We start from the raw sequence: 20,792 nt of genomic DNA, 5'->3' as shown, positions 1-20,792 counted from the left end.
AAGGACTTCCAACGCGAGCTGACCTCTCTTTCTGGTCGTCTTAGCCAACCTATCTCTCCCGGCTCAGCTATCACCCCTCAAGGGGCTTTGAACATTGCCAGAGTTGAGAACTCGATGCGAGCAGCTGGATCCGACTCGCTTGATATTCACCTCGACCCGAACCCTGAGGATTTTACCAGGGAGAAGAATATATATGATTGGAGGAATAGGCCCGTGGACCTCTCTCATATTCCAGCCTCCCTTGGGGTAGAAGAGCTGCTAAACCGCGAGCCTGCTCCCTTGGATAAAGACCGAGCCGAGGAGATTTTAAGAGAAATGGCTGAAGAGAGGGCTGCCCGTCTGAGGCAAGCAGCAGCTAACCACCTCGACCCCATTCACCTTGACTCAGAATCAACTGACAGCGACCTGGGGAGTGCATACTATGACACCAGGAAGAAAGGAAAAGAGCCCGTAGCTGCTGAATATCCCATCCTGGGACTCGAGGGCGAAGAGGACGGCTCGCATTGGTCCTATGACTCTCCTCAGAGCGAGGAGGTGGCAGATGTTACAAGTCAGTACAAGATTTGTAACTATAATTATGCCCCCGCGGCCTCTCCTGAGCCTTATGTGCCTCCTGCCCAGCCCGAGCTCGAGGGTGAGATTGTTTTCAAAAGGCAGATCATTCCTGATGGGGAGGAGAGCTCAACTGCAAATGAGGAGGTTAAGGTGCTCGCTTACCGCGACCTGCCGACCTCGCTGACTCAGAAACATCTGGCCGAGCACATTGAGCAGTTTCAGCTCGAGGGCCATATTGTCTTGCCCCTACCTCATATGAGATGCTATAGATTCAATCACTTGGAGAATGGAGGCAGGGTGCCTCGCATGGCCTTGTCCACTTTCCTATTAAGGCTGGGAATCTCCTCTCCTCTTCATCCCTTCATCAAAGATGTTTGCGAGTACTTCCAGCTCGCACCCCTTCAGATCAATCCAAACGGATACCGGGCCGTCCTCGCATTGTACATCATGTACCACAAATGCGGGTACCCTTCTCTAACCGCGAGGCAGCTGGGTTACTTCCTCCATTTGAAGCATTCTCCTAATGACTTTGGGTATTTCTACTTCTCTGTCTGGCCGTGCTTCAACAAGAAGAACCTCATCCACAACGGGCCGAGCAACTCAGGGAAGTGGAAGAGCCCTTACTTCTATATCCACGAGGTGCCTCGAGTCCAAACTCATTTCTATTATAATCCATGTAAGTTTTTTCCTGCCCGCTCACGTCTCTTCTACCATAGCTCTTTCCTTTTAACAAGAATTTCTTTTATCTCCAGCCACCCCGCCTCGCACTGTCCTTGTGGGACAGGAAAAGATAAACGCGGACGGTCTTCTAAACCTTCCTAAGGCGGACCGGGACATCCGAAAACTCATAATGACCTCCAATCTGGTCGCATGTGGGTTTTTGAAGGAATGAGTGAGGCTGACTCCTCAGAAGAAATCTAGGAAGAGATCCAGAAAGGGTAAGAATATCGGGCCCGCACGTCCGGGCCTGGCTGCTCGCATGCGTGAGCTCGTGTGCTCGCGTGCTCACTTTTCCTGCATGCATCTCGCTTCGCATCGCACTTTAATTCTCCGTATTTTTCACCTGCTCGCATTACTTCTTTCCTTTACATCTTGCTGTGACTAATCTATTGCTTTGTTGTTTTCTTTTTCAGAGATGGCCATCTCCCCTATCCCCTTCATGGAAGAGGCTGAGCAGGCTGCGGCCTCGGGCCCAGTTCAGCCCGCAGCTGCGAGCACAAGGGCTCGCTCTCAGGCCAATCCTCCGGCCCGCATGACTACTCTCTCCGAGCATCTCAAGGATTCAGGGCCCTCTCCTCGACTAAAGAGGCATAGAGGTAAAGAAGGAAAAACTGGCGAGCCTGAGCCAAAGAAAGCTGCTCCCTCTGATGCTCCTCTTCCCTCTTCTTCTTCAGCCAATATGGTTGCGACCACATTCGGCCGGCTCGCTCAAGGTCACATCAGCGAGCAGGATTTAAAGGATTGGTCTTCTTCTGCTCTCGAGGTTAACCAGGATGCACTCTCCCGAGCCGCGGCCGAAGTATACTATCGTCAGTTATCTAAGGCTCGAGAGATGCGAGCCCTCAGCCAGACCAACACAAAGCTCGAGGCTAAAGTCAAGTCCCTTCAGAGTAAGGTCGCTGAGCACGGGCAAGAGAAAGTTACGCTGAGGAACAACTATAATCAGAAGATAGTTAACCTGAACGCTGCTCACGACAAGGCCCTAAGGGAGCAGAAGGAGGCTAATGACCTGGCTGCTGAGGCATGTAAGAAGGAGAAGGATGTCCTCGAGGAGAGGGTGCTTGAGCTGGAGGGATCAGTCTCTGCCCTGACCGAGGGCCGTGAGGCCGCCCTCGCTGATGCTAGGAACTTGGGGGCCAGGAATTTTATGAAAGTCTTTATGAAGAAGGTTCCTGACTTCGATTGGGCGGCTCTGGGTGCGAGCACAGCGAGGCATGCTGACAAGTTGAAGCTGGAGATGGAGAGGGATGCCCAAATTGCTGAGGAGGCTCGGCTCGCGGCCGAGAAGGCCCAGGTCGCTGGTGAAAATCGCGAGGGAGCAGAGGCTGATAACCCTTAATGTAATTTTGATTAGAACTAGACTTTTGACTGGGTAAGCGGGCACCCCTCTCGCCTTGCGCTTGTATTTGAAATATTCTGCCTCGGGGCATAACTTATTTAACTTTTGTTTGTATAAAATATCTAAGTTTTTTGTACCCGCGTATGTCTTTACGGTGCTAGCTGGTTTTTTTTTTTTTTTGTTTTCTTACCATGCTTCTACTGACCAAAAGTAATCATAACTCTGGCCGCTTATGGCGAGCGTTACCCCTTCACTGCGAGCCCAATTTATTCAGCTTGTGTCATTTATTCAATCAAACAACTATTGAAAGAGAATGCCAAGGGGAACAAGCCCGCATCAACTCGCAGGTGTTGTAGGTGTGCTCGCACTAGGAGCTCGCATGTGTCTTCTCCTCGCATCATGCGACTTTGAGTATGTTTGATGGAGGGCTGGGACCCCTGGGTCGCATTTATGGTTTTGAGGGCCAGGGTATGAGCTCGCATCGCAGGCCTATATCTCTATCCACATCTTTTATCTACTATGTGTTCGTATTTGTCTAAGCGGGCCGTGGCCCGGCTCGTTTCATGTTCTTGGCATCAAGCGGGTCGGGGCCCAGCTTGATTTAACATGTTAATAAAACAACTGTTCTGTCCTCGTATGGGTTCTCAAGGATGGGGTCCCCTGCTGGGTATTTAATCTATTAACAGAAGTTAAAATATCAAGTGCACAAATAGAGATCAATCGTTTATTCATAGATAATGGGAAGTGAAAGGAATACATGCTGGTGGTCTCAGGGAGGCACCTATATGGCACTACCCCCCGAGACTTAGGAATATTTGAAGATAATACTAAGTCTGAAAAGAATAATATTACTGATAATACTTGCGAAGGTGTTCCGCGTTCCAGGCTCTTGGGATCAACTTGTCTTGCATATCATTGAGGTGGTAGGTTCCCTCCCAGAGCACCGATTTTATCTTGTAAGGGCCTTCCCAATTCGCTCCCAAGACTCCGTGACTCACCACCCTGGTATTTGGCATGACCCAGCGCAGAACCAAATCTCCCACCTTGAAAGTTCGGGCTCGAACCTTACCGGTTGTAATGCCTAGCTGTCCTCTGCTGATATGCCGCAATCCTGATCTGAGCCTCTTCTCGAGTTTCTTCGATCATATCCAAATAGAGCCGATGATTGACCTTGTTTGCCTCTGAGTCATAGTTGTCCCTTCGAAAAGATCCTGCTCCCACTTCAACGGGCACCATAGCTTCACACCCATACACCAGAGAGAAGGGGGTCTCTCCAGTTGTGGTTCGGGGTGTAGTGTTGTAAGACCATAGGACCTGGGCGAGTTCTTCTGGCCATGCTCCTTTCTTCTCTTCAAGCTTTGCCTTTAAGATATGCTTAATGATTTTATTAACAGCCTTTGTCTGCCCGTTACTCTGGGGGTGGCAGACTGCGCTAAAGCTCTTCTGAATCCCCAGCTGCTCACAAAACTCTCGCATTTCCTTGCTATCAAATTGTTTCCCATTGTCAGATATCAGCTTGTAAGGGATGCCATAGCGACATACAATAGCCCTGTATACAAACTCCCTGAGCTTCCTCGCTGTGATAGTGGCTAGGGGCTCGGCCTCTGCCCACTTAGTGAAATAGTCTACCGCAACTACCGCATACTTGACGCCTCCCCTGGCCTTCGGGAGTTCCCCAATCAGATCAATTCCCCACATGGAGAAGGGCCAGGGGCTCATGAGGGATATGAGAGAGGCCACGGGGTTGTTGTAATAATTGGCATATCGCTGACACTTATCACAAGCTCGGGAGAATTCAAAGGCGTCTTTTTTCAGCGTTGGCCAGTAGTAGCCTTGACGGAGGATTTTCTGAGCTAGAGAGCTACCCCCGAGTGATTGCCACAAATGCCCTCGTGTACTTCCCTTAGGATGTAGTTGCATTCCTCCCCATGTATGCATTTGAGAAGAGGAACACTGAACCCTCTTCTGTATAGAATCTCGTCGTATATCACATAGCGGGCTGCTTTGTATTTTATCCTCCTTGCCTCGTTCTTTTCGTCCGGAAGTGAACCTTCTCTTATGTATGCTAGAATAGATGTCATCCACGTGGGGCCGAGCTCATTACTGAGGCTGTCCACCTCGTGCTCGGGCACACTAGGTTGCCTCTGTATATCAAGGGGCACGGTCCCTAGCAAAGTGCTCTCGCGGCGTGAGCCGAGCTTAACTAGCTCGTCCGCGCCTTCATTCTGCCCACGCGGGATTAGTTCCAGCCTCACCTCGTTGAATCTTGCGATTATCCTCTGTGCGCACTTCAGGTAAAGCTCTGTTCTCGGCCCCTTAGCTTGATACCCCCCATTTATCTGATAGACCACAATCATGGAGTCACTAAACACATTCAAATTCTCGACCTTCATTTCCAAAGCTAGCTTGAGACCGTTGATCAGGGCCTCATACTCAGCATCATTGTTGGTTGCATGAAGGGCCAGATGGGTCGCACATCTGATCTTGTGAGCCTCTGGGCTGATTAGCTCGATTCCAGCTCCTGCTCCATCACCGTTAGAGGCACCGTCCACATATAGGCTCCACCATGGGGCACTATTTTGTCTCTCCAGTCCAACTTCTTCTGTGCTAGGTATAACAACAAGGGCTCCCGGCTCCACTTCTTGATGTGGGGGAAATTCTAGCACAAAATCGGCCAGGGCTTGGCCTTTGATCGCAGTCCTTGGCTTATAATCCACCTCGAATTGGCCGAGCTCAACCGTCCACTTCAACATTCGACCAGAAGACTCTGGTCTATGCATCAATTGTCTGAGGGGGTAGGAGGTTCGCACTTCTATCTTATGTGCCTGAAAATAGGGCCTGAGTTTTCGGGAGGCCAGAATCAGAGCATACGCTAGCTTTTCGAGGCTTGTGTATCGAGTCTCGGCATCGGCTAGCCTTTTACTCACATAATATACCGGGAGCTGGACACCATCCTCCTCTCGGACTAATCTGCACTTATTGCAAAGTCGGAGACGGCCAAGTATAGGATCAAAGTTTCTCCTGCCTTTGGGTTGGACAACATTGGAGGGCTACTGAGATGCTTCTTTATGTTCTGAAAGGCTTCCTCACATTCTTCGGTCCACTTAAAGTTCCTCCCCACTCCTTTGATTGCTTTGAAGAACTCTTGGCATTTATCGGAGGATTTTGAGACGAAGCGGTTTAAGGCAGCCACTCGTCCCGTTAAGCTTTGAACATCCTTCACCCGTCGAGGGGATCTCATCTCGAGTAGGGCTTGTATCTTGGCTGGGTTGGCCTCAATGCCTCTATGGTTGACAATAAATCCCAAAAACTTCCCCGATTCAACCCCAAACACACATTTTTGGGGGTTGAGCTTCATTCTGTACTCCCTTAGGATCTGGAACATTTCTGCCAGGTGGCGGACATGATCCCTCGCTTCTTTCGATTTCACCAGCATGTCGTCTACATAGGCCTCCATAGTCTTCCCCGATTGATGTTTGAACATCTTATTCACCAGCCTGTGATAGGTTGCCCCCGCATTAAGGAGCCCGAAGGGCATCCCGATGTAACAGTAAAGGCCCCGATCAGTAATAAAGGAGGTGTGCTCCTGATCTGGCCCATACATGGGGATTTGGTTATATCCCGAATAAGCATCCATAAAACTAAGCAGCGCGTGCCCAGCCGTGGAATCAACCAGCTGGTCGATTCGGGGTAGAGGAAAGCTGTCCTTCGGGCAAGCTTTGTTCAGGTCGGTGAAGTCTACACATGTCCTCCACTTGCCATTGGGCTTCTTGACAAGCACGGGGTTGGCCAGCCACACGGGGTAGAAGGCTTCTCTCACAAGTCCTGCCTCCATTAATCTATCCACTTCTTCTCTGAGGGCCCTCTCTCCACTAATCGGCCGTCTCTTTTGCCTAACCCCCTTCTTTTTCGGGTCCAAGTTGAGCCGGTGGCACATGACATTTGGGTCAATCCCTATCATATCGGAGTGTGACCATGCAAAGACATCCAAATTCTCCCTTAGGAAGCGGGCTAGATCCTCTCTCAAGTCAGGACTTAGGTTAGAGCCTATTCTGAGTACCTTGGAGGGATCATTTGGGTCTACCAAGATCGGGATTGTGTCCTCTGCGGCCCCGGCCCTCTCGATCATTGGGGGCATTCTCGGGTCTAAATCTGCTCGAGCCTTGCTAGTTTTTTCCATTTCCGTGATTGCCAAACCTTCCGCATCCTTGAGCTCGGTCTGGTGAGCTTGGGTCGGGTTTATCAAGCGTTCAGAGGTTGCAGTTACAGTTCGAGTGATTCCGTCGGGTGGGTCCATAGTGATTGTTGTTTCTTTATGTGCCCACTTCCCTCTCCTAAGTCTTGCAGTGATTTATTCTGGGCTCTCTTCTTCATCACTTGCTTCCTCTACAATCCCCTCTTGTATCAACATGATGGGCTGAGATGCTTCCATTAGTAAGGCCCCTGGGCGTGGTTCCACATGAATTCCCATGTGCTCGAAGTAGTTCTCGGGCAACTCAATTGAAATCAAATTACAAGTCTCGTGGCCCTCAGGACGTATTCTTTTCCTGCCCTCTGCCTCTCCCATGGGGACGTCGCACTCACCTGCTTCAGCTATCTCCCTTGAGGCATTTCTTGACTCGGCCGCTTTGAGTGCCTGGTTATAGCAGACCCTGGATTCGTATTGACAGCTCTTCAAGATGCCTACCCCCGTGGGGGTTGGGAATTTTATCGTCATATGATGGATCGAGGTCACCATCCTCATCGCCCTCATAAGGGGTCTGCCCACTATAACATTGTAGGCACAAGGCTGGTCTACAACTGTAAACATAGCGATCTGGGTGGCCACATGAGGCTCCTCTCCTATGGTCACCGGGAGCCGAATTGTCCCTTTCACTCCGATCGAGTCTCCCGTGAACCCGTACAGGTGCCCACCTGTTGAGGTTAATTCTCTATCCAATAATCCCAGTTTTTTGTAGGCATCATAAGTCAAAACATCAGCCGAGCTCCCGGTGTCCACCATTGCTCGGTGAACATTCACCGTCCCAATCTTCATTTTTATGACTAGGGCATCGGTATGAGGGTAATGCACCCATTTTGCATCGTTCTCTTTAAACACGATATCATCGACCTCCCTTTCAAAGAGCTCCGGGGGCCTTTGGCTTAGATGATTGACGTTGGTGAGCGGCTTGTCCTTTGCTTCCTGGGCATATCTGTCCATCGCCTTCCGGCTGTCTCCACCAATGTGAGACCCGCCTAGAATAAAATGAATACTACCAGCCCGAGGGACCCTTTCTTTATCTTCTGGGGGTGGAGGAGGGACGGTATGATAATCCGTCCTGTGTCTTCGAACCTCCTTGACAACCCACTCCGTAAGCTTCCCTTGTCTAATCAAAGTCTCGATCTCATCCTTTAGTTGTCTACAATCAGCTATATCGTGTCCGGTGGCCTCATGGTATGCACAATACTTCGAAGTGTCTCTTTTATTGTAGTCTGTGAGAGGAGTTGCCTTCCTGAATACCCCCTTCCCCACATATGTAGCATATATGTGGTCGATAGAAGCTACCAGAGGGGTGTGTGTCTGCCATTTGCTTGTATAAGGCCTTCCCGAATCTTTAGTGGTCTCTTTTCCACGGGCAGACTTTTTTGGGCTCGAACTACGCCGATACGTCTTCCTCCTTTCGTCAGGGCTTGAGGATCGGTCCCTCTTGTCTCGATAGCTTTCGCTAATTTTCAGCTCTCTCATCGATTTCTCTACCCTCTTGAAGGGTTTGGCTTGTTCATAGAACTCGGCCAAGGTCCTCGGCTCACTCGCTTGGAGGCTCTTCCAAAATTTCGATCCTTCTTTCAGCCCTGCTATCAAGAAATTTTTGATGGTCTCCTCACTGGCTCCTCTCACCTTGGGGACCTCGGCGTTGAACCGCGAAAGTATTCTGCCAAGGGCTCCCCCTCCCTTTGCTTAATGTTGGCTAACGTGGCCACATGAGGCGAATAGTGGAGGGTCGACTGAAATTGTCTGACGAACAAGTCCTCCAATTTCCTCCACGTTCTTATGCTAGTCGGTCCCAACTTGGAGAACCATTGTTGGGCACTACCTCTGAGTGATGCCGCGAAGAGTCTGCAACGGGTCATCTCCGGCACCTGATAGACTTCCATCTCAGTGTTAAATTGAATAAGGTACTCCGCCGGGTCGGCTTCACCGTTGAATAGAAGGTCGGGGTTGTGCCTAAACACCCGAGGTAGGGGGGATGATCGGATAGCAGCCGTAAACGGAGAGGGGGCAGCCGAGGCAGGGGGCCCTCTCTTCTCTTGCTCCATCTCATCTAAGATCCTTCTCAGGTCCCTTACTCTAACAACTTCTCCTTCTCTGTCACCACTTGCATTACTCGAATGGTGTGAGCCCTGAGGTCGTTCGCGGCGTCCCCCTCCTCCAGCTCGGTCCTGCGACTCCTCTTCATGATTGTCTCTGTGTCTATGTCGCTCCTCCCTCCTGGGTGAGGTGTGTTGACATCTTTCCGGAGGGGTCGTTGCCCGTTCCCTTTTCGAGCCTCTTTTATCCACGGGCTCTTTCTCTTCTCTCTCCTTCTTACAATTCTCCAATTTGAGCCTGAGGTCATGCTCGCTTAGTTTTCTACCCACTCGGTCTAGCACGCTAGTTGACCTTGCCTCAGATGAAGTTGGCTTCGGCCCCGATCTCGTAGAGATCTGGCTGCCCCGCTCATCATGGCCTCGGGGTATATCTTTCTTTTCACGTGATGTTTCTTTCTTCTGTTTCGTCTCGGTTGCCACGCCATCAAAATCGTGGATCAGCTTCTTCTGAGGGCCTTTTCCCTTCCAGCTACGCTGTGAGACCTTGAGGCGGCGCGCCTTACGCTTGGCGTTCCGGACCGAGCTTCTTTCTACCTTTGACATTCGGGCGTTGATCTGATTCATCTGATCGGCCAGCCCTTCGAGATACGTCATCACAGCCTGCCCGTCCACGGTTGCAATTGGTGGAGGTGGCGCCTGATTCTCTGGGGGCGTGTGTTCGAAAGTAGGGTCCTTCTTGCCTCCGCTCCCTGGTGTCGTCGCTTGCTTGCTTTCTTTGGTCATCTTTCTCCCTAAGATGAACCTCCTACCCCCTCCTTCTAGCGCCAAATGTTATAGGGAGAATTTTGTATAACAATGTTGTGGAGGTTAATGGGCGGAACAAAGATCAAGGATGGTGTTTGAGGACGGAGGAAGGTTGTTTGGTGGTGGCTGAGCTTGTATGTGGACTCCTTAAGAAAGAATAGGGTTTGTTATTCTCTGTCAAGTGTCGACTCATGTCCCATACAAGTGCCTACGTACCCTATTTATAGGGATCAAGACTCACGTAGTTCTTGGGGAACAAGTCACGTAGGCTAGGGTTAGGACTCTTCAGCCTGTGCAGCCCAAGCCCATGATAGAGTCAGGCCTTCAGCCAATTTAGTCACGTAAATCTCAACCGGCTCCACACGCTTCCTACAATCTCGCGGCATCTCCGCAATCCTTCCCGTGATTGTAGGAACAACCCGTGTCGACCCCGAAATCTACGAGCAACTCAGTCATCTATGAGTCACTTTCCATGTTGCACACAAAGTCTTTCGATGCGGCCCGACCTGGTCACCTCGGCCCGCACCGCCTTCAAATAATAAATATAATGTTACCTCTGTTTCTATAAGATGTGGGCTCATGAGCTCAGCCCGCGTGTGGGCAGCTAAGCCCACCTCGCATGAAGGCACTTGAGCCCACCTCGCGTGGGCACAACCGAGCTCAGCTCGCATATGAGAGCCCAAATGACAAATGTGAGTTCACCTTACATGTGTGAGTCCAGCTCGCATGTCCTCACTTGAGCCCAGCTCTCATGTCATGAACCCAGCTCGCATGTGAACCCAACTCGCATGTTACGAGCCCAGCTCGCATGTTTGAGCCCAGCTCTCATGTCATGAGCCCAGCTCGCATGTGCTGGCCCAAGTCATATAAATCCATGGTTCTAGCCCACACACGAGAGTCCAGCTATTTAGTGCACCCACAGGGACCTGTTTAGGGCCCATGGCCGAAAGCGGGCATAACACCATCGATGGCGGTCGTATTTAGTTAAATATGACCTGTTTTGAACCGATTATATTTAGCCATTTTTTTGTAGTGTGTAAATTGTTCCTGATGACATTGCTCCTTTAATGTTTGGAGGAACAAACACGAATTATCAAACTATAATTGATTGATTTTACATATGTTATTTTAGAGATGGTTCCATTTTGTGTCAATACAAATCTAAGCTCAACTCACAGGGACTTAAACTGTGCAGGCTTGTGGAAAGATGATGATAAGCTTTAAATGAAATACTTGCTTGAAAAAAATATAAGCTGGTGTTATACCCAAAATTTGGCATTGAATTGACTCGGGTCAAATGCGGACTAATTACGGTCAAACTCGGTATTGCATTGAAGAAGGTGAGGACGCGTCCAGGAACACAGGACGCGCCTAACATTGAGGAGATGTTTTGTGGAGGATGGTCTGATAGTAAGGAAGCTTGGGAGCACATGATTAGGGTAGAACGCGCCTAAGCGTTGTGGACGCGTCCATCATGGTGAAAGTATCTGGCAAATGTGGTTTTTGGCAATGTAAGCTGGAGGACCCGCCTGCAATGGTTTTGGATGCGCCCTGTCGTTGTGGAGGGCAGTAAAAAGAAAATATTGGGGAGACTGTACAGGCGTCATGGAAGTGTGGACGCGCCCAATGGTTTAGGACGCGTCCTGTGTATGGTCAGTACATTCCCATAAGGATCATTCAGGAAGAAGCATGCTTGGAAGGGAGCATGGAGATTATTTTTACTAACATATTTGTTGTAGGTACTCTTTGAAGAATTATCTTCTTGAGACGGTCAAGGAGGGGGATGTCCGTGAAAAAGCTTGAAGGCCTCCAGGGGTATGCCTGATGATTGAAAACCTCTTTCTGTATTTAACGGGTATCTTCGTTGGGGATGTGGGGTTAACTTTGGTGTGTGATTTGGGAGCTCTGTTCTTGTATTCAATGGGGGTCCTCGTTGGAGAACTTTGGAGTCGTCCTGCAATTTGCACCAAGAGCTTGGGATCACCTGTCCTCTTATCTGGTGGGTTATCCTCATTTGGGGGACAGGGACGCGTCCGACACTTGGGGTGAACCGTGGCTATACCTGCGTCTGTAAATCAAGGGAGATAGATGTAGCGGAGTGTTATCCTTGCGCAGAGAGATGCACTATCCGTGAAGTCCTGCGATTATGGTTGGACATTCCTAAAGCTAGCGGAAGATGGATTCTGGATGGGCTTCTATCGGGCCTAGGAATAAGAAGTATAAGCCCATTAGATTTCTTGTTCCCCAAAAACTATGTCAGTCTTGATCCCTATATAAATGGTACGTAGGCTCATTGAGAGAGGTAAGAAGTTGAGAGCTGAAAAAGGAGCCACCACTTACTCTGATCAATCTCAGCCTAAGACAACCACAAACCACCACACACCACTTGATTTTTCGGCGAAGAACCACCGTCATAAATCTTAATTCCGGCGAGAAACCTCAATCTTTGTTGTTACCAGATTCTTCCATCTTCCCGGTGCATGGAGTCCCATTAGACAGCGGCTCCATACCAAATGACATCTTGTCTTTATTCCGAAAAATATGGGGGAATTGGCACTTGGATTGAGCAGTAGCTAGTGCCTAGTTGAGTTGATAGGTAGTCACATCAATTTTCATCCCTTGGCGTCTTACTCTGCTGATTTTCCTGAAATATTGTATGAAATGATAGCGATTTTATTGGATAGGAAACAAGCTAGAACAGCTATAAAATGATAACAAATGAAGAGACAGCAAAATTGGTTCTCAGATGGAGTAGTTTTTATCTCTGTTTTACATTCTTTCTCAATCATTCTAATTTGTAACTTAAAGTCTTAAACTACTACTTATTTTGGCAGAAAACAATGGCAGTCGTATATGATTTCGATTAGTAAGGATTCGTGCTTATCTCTTCATTAGAGATTTCATTTCAGCGGCGTGGAATAGTACCTATGAATTGTAGAAAACATTAATGAAGATCCCGCTCAGACTTCTCCATATGGTGAGAACAAGTGCTTAGATATGCGACTACTAAAGTGAAACAAAATATTCATATATGTGCTTAAAATTTCCAAGTTGATCCTTGTAGGAACCAATATGACCAGTGTGGTGTTGAGTTTGACATAACGAAAGAAGCAGGTTTTGCAGATACTAAGAGATCATGAAACCATTAATAACAAGCACTATGCCTACACATTTAACAAGTTTTGCAAATAGGAAATACAAGAAAAAGAACAGATATGTCCTACTTAGTTGAGTTTCTTACTGAGATTTCTGCAGTCCAAATGAATCTAGCATGAAGCAATTCATCAGAACAGACAGATGACATATACCTCACTCTTATCACCAACCTAGATTTTAGTACATGGTGCTTCTCACCAAAAATTGTCACGAACGGAATCACGTATTATGACAATAAGTATACATCTCGTGTTTTACTTAATTATATAGTATTTTTTGATTAAATAGTACATTATGATGAATGCAGACTTAAAAAATAATCAACATTACCCTGACGCTTAGATTACCTACACACTGACAATAAAATTACGGAGTACCACGTAATTATTCGATGACTCGTACTTTTATGTTCATTGATTCGATTAGTGATTTTATTTTTGTTTTTAATTTTCGGTGTTCAGTATATATAGATTTTTATTTTGAATCGACCTTAGTATTACAGAACAGCTGCAGTTGTCTAAAGAATTTGAAGTTTGAAAGTCGAAGCTAAAACTCATTTAATATAACATAGTGTGCTTCAATATACAAATACCATGTGATCAGAGCTTAAAATATACTCCCTCAGTCTCTTCCAATTGTTTATATTTATGGAAAAGTGTCCGGCACGCATTTTAAGGTGCATAAAAAGTATAGTTATGTAACTTATTTTTACAATTTTCTTTTTCTGAATAAAAGTTGAATGTTTTAATTTTTATTCAGAAAAACAAAATTGTAAAAAAAATTACAGAACTATATTTTATATGTACCTTAAAATGCGTGTCGGACACTCTCTAAAAAATGTAACCAATTGAAAGGGACGAGGGAGTACATAATTTCACAACTTTTATGAGACGTGAGGAAGAAGACTTGCTCACAGGCAGAACATGCAGATACCAAAATATCACATCCTTAATTTCAAAAATATTAAAAAAAAATAAAAAAAAATGTTCTGTAGCAATCATGAAATAATTAGAAAATGACATTAGTAGAGTGGTGCCAAAATACCGAAAAATTAGAATAAAGGGGGGTGTTGGGGACATATAAATAGGAATATAAGTAGTGCAAATGGATGGACCAGGCTGCTGTTAGCTACAAATGAACGATTCTATACGCAATGCATGTAGTTGTTGGATAAGAGTTTGTTGTGTTTGGTCTGAGCAATCCAGTGTTTCTGCGCCATCTGTTTCTTGTTCTCTTGTGCCTCGCTGTGCTCCAAATCTTAGCTACTATTTTTGGATCACCATGCTCTTATATTCGCTCAATATCCTCTATTTTCAAAAGTTGTTTCAATATTTTTAACGAGAGGTTCTTTGAAATATACGGGAATTTAACAAATATATCAATTTTTGGATATTTATTTGTAACTCTATTATTTAATTAAAATCTTGCAAAAATAACATCTTTTTAAACATACAAATAATTAAATTATAAAAATACCATTTTCATCTTCCCATTCTATTTTAAACTTCTCTGTCCTCTCTTTCTCACTATCCTCTCCCTGTCTCTCTCCTTCCTCCTATCCCCGCACAAATCATATATGTCTCCCATTTTCTAACAAAGCAGTTGAATCCACACACTCGAGGATGACCAGATCAAACCAACCGGAGAAACACACAAACGTCGACGAACCTCTGGCCGGAAAGCGTCAGCACCGGCCGAGCATCCGATTCAACGAGATCGGCGGCTATGTATCTTCCGATTCGAATCGAAAAGTCATCGATAAGAATCAAAATAGTGAAAAACAAATCAAAAAAAAGGACTCTAAGAATGCGAAAAATTTGGAGATTAATGAAATTGAAACTCTAGGTGTAGGTGGAGAGAAAGAGGGGAGATTGGAGATTGTGAAGTCGAAAAAGAGTTTAGTTGCGAATACGAAGCGAATTGGGTCTAATTAGAAAAAAGAGTTTATTTTGTTATGATTTGTTGATTTTAGGGTTATTTTTAGTTGATTTCATGGTTACTTTTGTGGTATTAGTATTGGCCCCGCCAGGGCATTTATTTTTAGCCATTTGCAACCACCCGGACAACTTAATTTGCAAATAAATGTAATTTTTAACAAATTTTTTCAAATTTGCATTTGTAGTTGCATATATGGTTACTATCAGTTGCAGATAGGTTTGCAAATGCAACCTCCGTATTTTTGCAAATATTTTTTGAAGGATAATATTTTTGCAATTTATTTTAAAAAATGACAGTATTTTCACAAAAAGTTTGTAAAATTTGGGTATTTATGAGAAAAGCCCAATATACCTTTTCTTTTTCTTTTTTTAAAGTTTTTTTTTTTGTAAAAATATGACTTTTTAAGTTTTTATTTGTAAAATTATAGTTTTTTAATTTTTTTTTTCAAAACTATGACTTTGCATTCACAAATAATTTAGTCATTTTTTAGAAAATGTAAAATAAAAATTGCACATGTGATTAATTTTGATTGTAAACCGTGTTTTTGATATTTTTATTAAAAATAATAAAATAATAAATAAATTTAGAGAAAGTAGTGTTTTTGATAATTTCTCATTTAAGTTGCTGTGGCATTACATCTTTGCTATGTAACTAAAGCAAATAACCATCTTAAGCTATAAATATGTGCAAAACAAATTAATAACAAAGTGCCTCACAAGAACATGGTGAATTGTGAACTTTGTTCATTGAAATACTTATTTAGCCCCCCGGATTTGCAAATCCAGCAACGGTGTTTTTAGGCGGATGATGGCAAAAAATATCACATTTTTTGAATTTAGTGATCAAAATACCAAATTTGAGAAATGTGATCAAAAATACAAAAAAAATCATATTTTTGAAATTAGTGACCAAAATACCAAATTTGAGAAATGTGGTAAAAAATACAGACGAAATACTCTTTCTCAAATTGAGTATTTGAAATACGTTTTTTCAGATTGAGTATATGCCCGATTACCCTTTTGTATTTCAACCAATTTTTTTTATTTTTTTAAAGTTAAAATACGCTTTATGAGATTGGATATATGAAATACGCTTTCTGAGATTGGGTGTATGCCCGAATACCAATTCTTAGACTGGATATTTCAACTATTTTTTTTTTGATTTTTTTTACAAAAAAAATAAGATTTTTTTTTGAAATACCCAATCTGAGAATGTGTATTTGATTGGTAAAAATGGTATTAAAAAATAGGTATTTTTGTCACTTAGTCCCAAAAAAATGTTATTTTTGTCATTATTTCTTTTTATCCTAACCAAGTGTGAGCAAGGGTGTGTTTTTGATATATTTTTTTTGCAGAAGGGGTGTTCAGTGTTCTTGATTTCGAAAGTAAGAAAATGCAGCAAGAATTGCAAAAAAATAGCAATATGGCCTTCCCAAATCCCAACTGTCACATGATAATTTGAACTAAAACAAATCAAATATAGGATGCTATTTTTGGCTTTTGTGCTCATTGAGCAAAGTCTCTAAATGTTCAAATTCAACTCCTACACTTCACAATTAGGGGAGTAATACTAACAACGCATTCTACGACTTTTATAAATAAATATTCGACAAACCAATAATTTTATTAAATAAATAATTTTTTATGATCACAACATAATAAAAAATAATATATTTTTAAATTTAATAAATAAATAATCTCATTAAATAAATAAAATTATCTAATCCTGAGTACATTCATTTATCAAGATTTTACGGTATTCATAAATCGAGCATTGATCCTCCCTACAAATATTTGAACAACCAAAGCCACCTCTCTGACACCACATTATTTTTCATATATAATTTTATTTTAAATTAATAATACAAGAAAAAGAAAGACATTACATGAAATAATATCAAAAATAAATATTCCTCCAACTGAATATTTATCGAATACAGACTAAAATTCTTTTAAAAATTTTACTGATCGAGTAAGCTACCGATTTACAAAAAATTACCGATTTCCGGATCACAAGACCTAATTTAATCAATCAAACAAATCAGGGCCCACACGCATGTGCCAACTGTACTCCCCTTCTTCCATCACACTCACCTATACATACACCTATACATACAAAATCTCCCCTCTCTCCATCTCTCCCAATTCTCTCTCTCCCTCCATTCTCTCCCCATTCCATCACCACCCCTTTATCTCCCTTCCCAAATAACCCCACCCCACCTCCTCAAACCCACATTTCTCATCACTCAAAACCCCCAAAAAAACACACACTAAAATGAAGTACCCAATACTCAGGCTCCGTATACTCCTCTTTCTAACCTCAATTCTCGCCTACCCATCTCGCTCTGACGACGCTTCAGTCATGCAAGACTTGAAAAAATCGCTTGACTCGCCTGACTCACTGAGTTGGACTGACTCGGACCCATGTAAATGGACTCACATTCAATGCTCAAGCGATAATCGGGTGACCCGGATCCAAATTGGGAACCAGAATCTAAAAGGGTCACTGCCTATGTCTTTGAAAAACCTTACTTCTTTACAAGTGCTCGAGTTATACAAGAATCAACTTACTGGGTCATTACCGAGTTTATCTGGGCTAAGTTCACTTCAAACTCTGTTACTTCATACCAATCAATTTACCTTTATGCCCCTTGATTTTTTTGATGGTATGAGTTCCTTACAAGATGTTTATATAGGTTATAATGCTTTTAATTCTTGGCAATTACCTGATAGTTTAAAAAGTGTTGGTACTCTTCAGAAATTCTCAGCTACTAGTTGTAATATTACTGGAAAATTTCCTGATTTTTTCGAGACTGATACGTTTCCTGGATTGACTGTTTTAGACCTCGCGTTTAATTCGTTAGAAGGGGAATTGCCTAGTAGTTTTTCGGGGTCTTCGATACAGACATTGTGGTTAAATGGACAAAATAGTGATGCTAAGTTGAGTGGTAGTATTGCTGTTTTGCAAAATATGACTGAATTGACTGAGGTTTGGTTGCATTCGAATTCGTTTAGTGGACCTATTCCGGATCTTTCGGGGTTAGGACATTTGCAGAATTTGAGTTTGAGGGATAATAGTTTGACTGGGATTGTGCCTGTTTCGGTTGTTGAGTTGCCTTCGCTTGTGATGGTGAATTTGACGAATAATATGTTACAAGGGCCAACGCCGAAGTTTAAGGATTCTGTGGAAGTGGATATGGTTAAACAGAGAAATAGTTTTTGTTTGGATGATCCGGGTGTTTCGTGTGATTCTCGTGTCAATGTATTGCTTGCTGTTGCGGAATCTGTTGGTTATCCGAGTTACTTTGCGGAGAATTGGAAAGGAAATGATCCTTGTACACCGTGGTTGGGTCTTACGTGTGATGGTGGGAATATTACGGTTATTAATTTTCAGAAAATGGGTCTTGCAGGTACTATTTCTCCGAACTTTTCTTCTATTCCGTCATTGCAAAGGTTGATTCTTGCAAATAATAATCTTACTGGTGTTATCCCGGACGAGCTCACAAGTTTGGTTAATCTAAAAGAATTAGATGTTTCAAACAATCTGCTTCATGGTAAAATTCCGTCATTTAGGAGTAATGTGATGGTCAAACTTAGCGGTAATGTGGATATAGGAAAGGATAGTGGTCCTGCTACGACACCAACAACTCCTACTGGCAAAACTCCCGGTTCATCCCCTGGTTCCACAGCAGAGGCTCCTCAACGTGGTGAGAACAAATCTTCAACGGGGGTTGTTGTTGGTTCTGTTGTTGGTGGTGTTTGTGCGTTTGTTGTTGCAGGGTTCCTGGTTGTTTGTCTCTACAGAGCTAAGCGCAAGCGTTCTGGTATAGAACAACATCCTGGTACGACAGTGATTCATCCACGCCACTCTGGATCAGACCAAGATGCAGTGAAGATCACAGTTACTGGTTCCAGTGTTAATGGAGGGTCTACTAGCGAAACTCTGAGTCTCGGAAGTAGTGGACGTAGAGATATGCATATTGTTGAGGCTGGAAACATGGTAATTTCCATCCAAGTCCTAAGGAATGTGACTAACAACTTTAGCCAAGATAATATATTGGGAAAAGGTGGTTTTGGAACTGTTTACAGTGGTGAATTACATGATGGAACTAAGATTGCAGTCAAGAGGATGGAATCAGGGGTGATGAGTGAGAAGGGTTTGGATGAGTTCAAGTCTGAGATTGCTGTTCTTACTAAGGTTCGACACCGAAATTTGGTTGTGCTTATAGGATATTGCCTCGATGGAAATGAGAGATTACTTGTTTATGAATATATGCCTCAAGGAACTCTCAGCAGGTATCTGTTTAGCTGGGAGGAGGAAGGTTTGAAACCTCTTGAATGGACAAAAAGGCTAACCATTGCATTGGACGTTGCTAGAGGCGTTGAGTATCTACATGGTTTGGCCCAACAGAGTTTTATTCACAGGGATCTTAAGCCTTCCAACATTCTTCTGGGAGATGATATGCGAGCTAAAGTTGCAGACTTTGGACTTGTCCGTCTTGCTCCAGATGGAAAAGCTTCGCTTGTAACCAGATTGGCCGGGACTTTTGGTTATTTGGCACCAGAATATGCAGGTGATCCCATCTATATTTTTGTGCCTTATGATTTTATTTTCATATTGATTTTCCTTGTTGTACATAAGGAATATTTTTTACCTTAATTGTCCTTATTCATGATTGTGCAAATATAGACTTTTGGTAGGTTCAAAAGTACTCCGTAATTCGTTTAGGTTCGTTTAGGTATGAAATATGGCCTTGTTTTTAAATTTATTGCTCATATCCTTACTGTTCATTTTAGCATGCAATGAGTGGTAGATTAATTAGTTATCTCTTCTAACTGGAACCATTTGATTGATAGTGACGGGCCGAGTAACTACGAAGATTGATGTCTTTAGCTTTGGAGTGATTCTCATGGAGCTGATCACTGGACGAAGAGCGCTAGACGAAACCCAACAGGAGGATAGTGTGCACCTTGTTCCATGGTTCCGCAGAATGCAACTCAACAAAGAGACATTCCGAAAGGCTATCGACCCAACAATTGATCTTGATGAGGAGGCCCTTGTAAGTATTAGCACAATAGCTGAATTGGCTGGTCATTGCTGTGCAAGGGAACCCCACCAAAGGCCCGATATGAATCATGCAGTTAATGTTCTTTCATCTCTGGCTGAGCTCTGGAAGCCGTCAGAGCCTGATCCTGATGACATATACGGAATCGATCTAGATATTACGCTGCCACAGGCAGTTAAGAAGTGGCAGGCACTTGAGGGAATGAGTGGCATGGATTATTCTTCCTCTGGTATTGGAAGTAGTGATAATACTCAAACAAGCATACCCACTAGGCCGTCAGGGTTTGCAGATTCTTTCACTTCATCAGATGGACGTTGAGGCAGAGAGAGTTATTGAAGGTCTGGAAAGTAGGGTTCTTATTGATGTTTATTAGAGGTTTGTTATGTTCATTCTTTCTGTTTCTCCCTTGCTTGTTGCTTTTGCAAGTTTATTTTAAAAATTCCTATACTTTTCTTGGCGGTTCTTTATTGTATTTCTAGTAGTATCCAACTCCCCATGCCCATTGTGGAGTTTGAAATGCAAATAGGGAACTCTTTCTCGTAATTTCTGTTTTCTTAGTGAGGATCCTTTTTGTTACTATCTGGTAGCTTCCATGCATGTATTCAGTTTAAGGCTGGAATAGTACATCATCTTGCCTATTAGCTTGTGTATAACTCTTAAGTTTATGTTTGTTGCTCTTCCAGATTAATTATCTTTTTCTTGACATGTTATTGCTAGATATGTATTATATTACCTTGCAACCCAAGGCTCTCTAGTCTTGTTGTTGCTGTCTCTTTTTATTTTAAATTCAAAAGTTCAGTAAGAGATGTCAAGTCACCAGTTTAGTTTGTTTGTTATCCTATTAAACTGTAGTAGATTTAAGCAGTAGGAATATTAGTCAAGTTTAAGTTAATAGAAGGTGAAGTCAACAAATATTAGCCGTGCAGT

The 20,792-nt window shown here is 43.8% G+C and overlaps 1 protein-coding gene across 1 annotated transcript; it reads left to right on the top strand.

Annotated features, from left to right (window-relative positions):
• The first annotated feature begins 16,919 nt into the window (after nt 1-16,919).
• Nucleotides 16,920-20,506, top strand: LOC141678960 (receptor protein kinase TMK1-like). The gene is made up of 2 exons (XM_074485425.1): nt 16,920-19,373; nt 19,657-20,506. The coding sequence occupies exons 1-2, from the start codon at nt 17,075-17,077 to the stop codon at nt 20,181-20,183; spliced, it is 2,826 nt and encodes a 941-aa protein (XP_074341526.1). The 5' UTR covers nt 16,920-17,074; the 3' UTR covers nt 20,184-20,506.
• Nucleotides 20,507-20,792: the final 286 nt, after the last annotated feature.

The sequence above is a fragment of the Apium graveolens genome, chromosome 1 (assembly GCF_009905375.1).
Source record: "Apium graveolens cultivar Ventura chromosome 1, ASM990537v1, whole genome shotgun sequence".
Classification (NCBI taxonomy): Eukaryota; Viridiplantae; Streptophyta; class Magnoliopsida; order Apiales; family Apiaceae; genus Apium; species Apium graveolens.
This window is presented reverse-complemented; position numbering and strand designations above follow the sequence as displayed.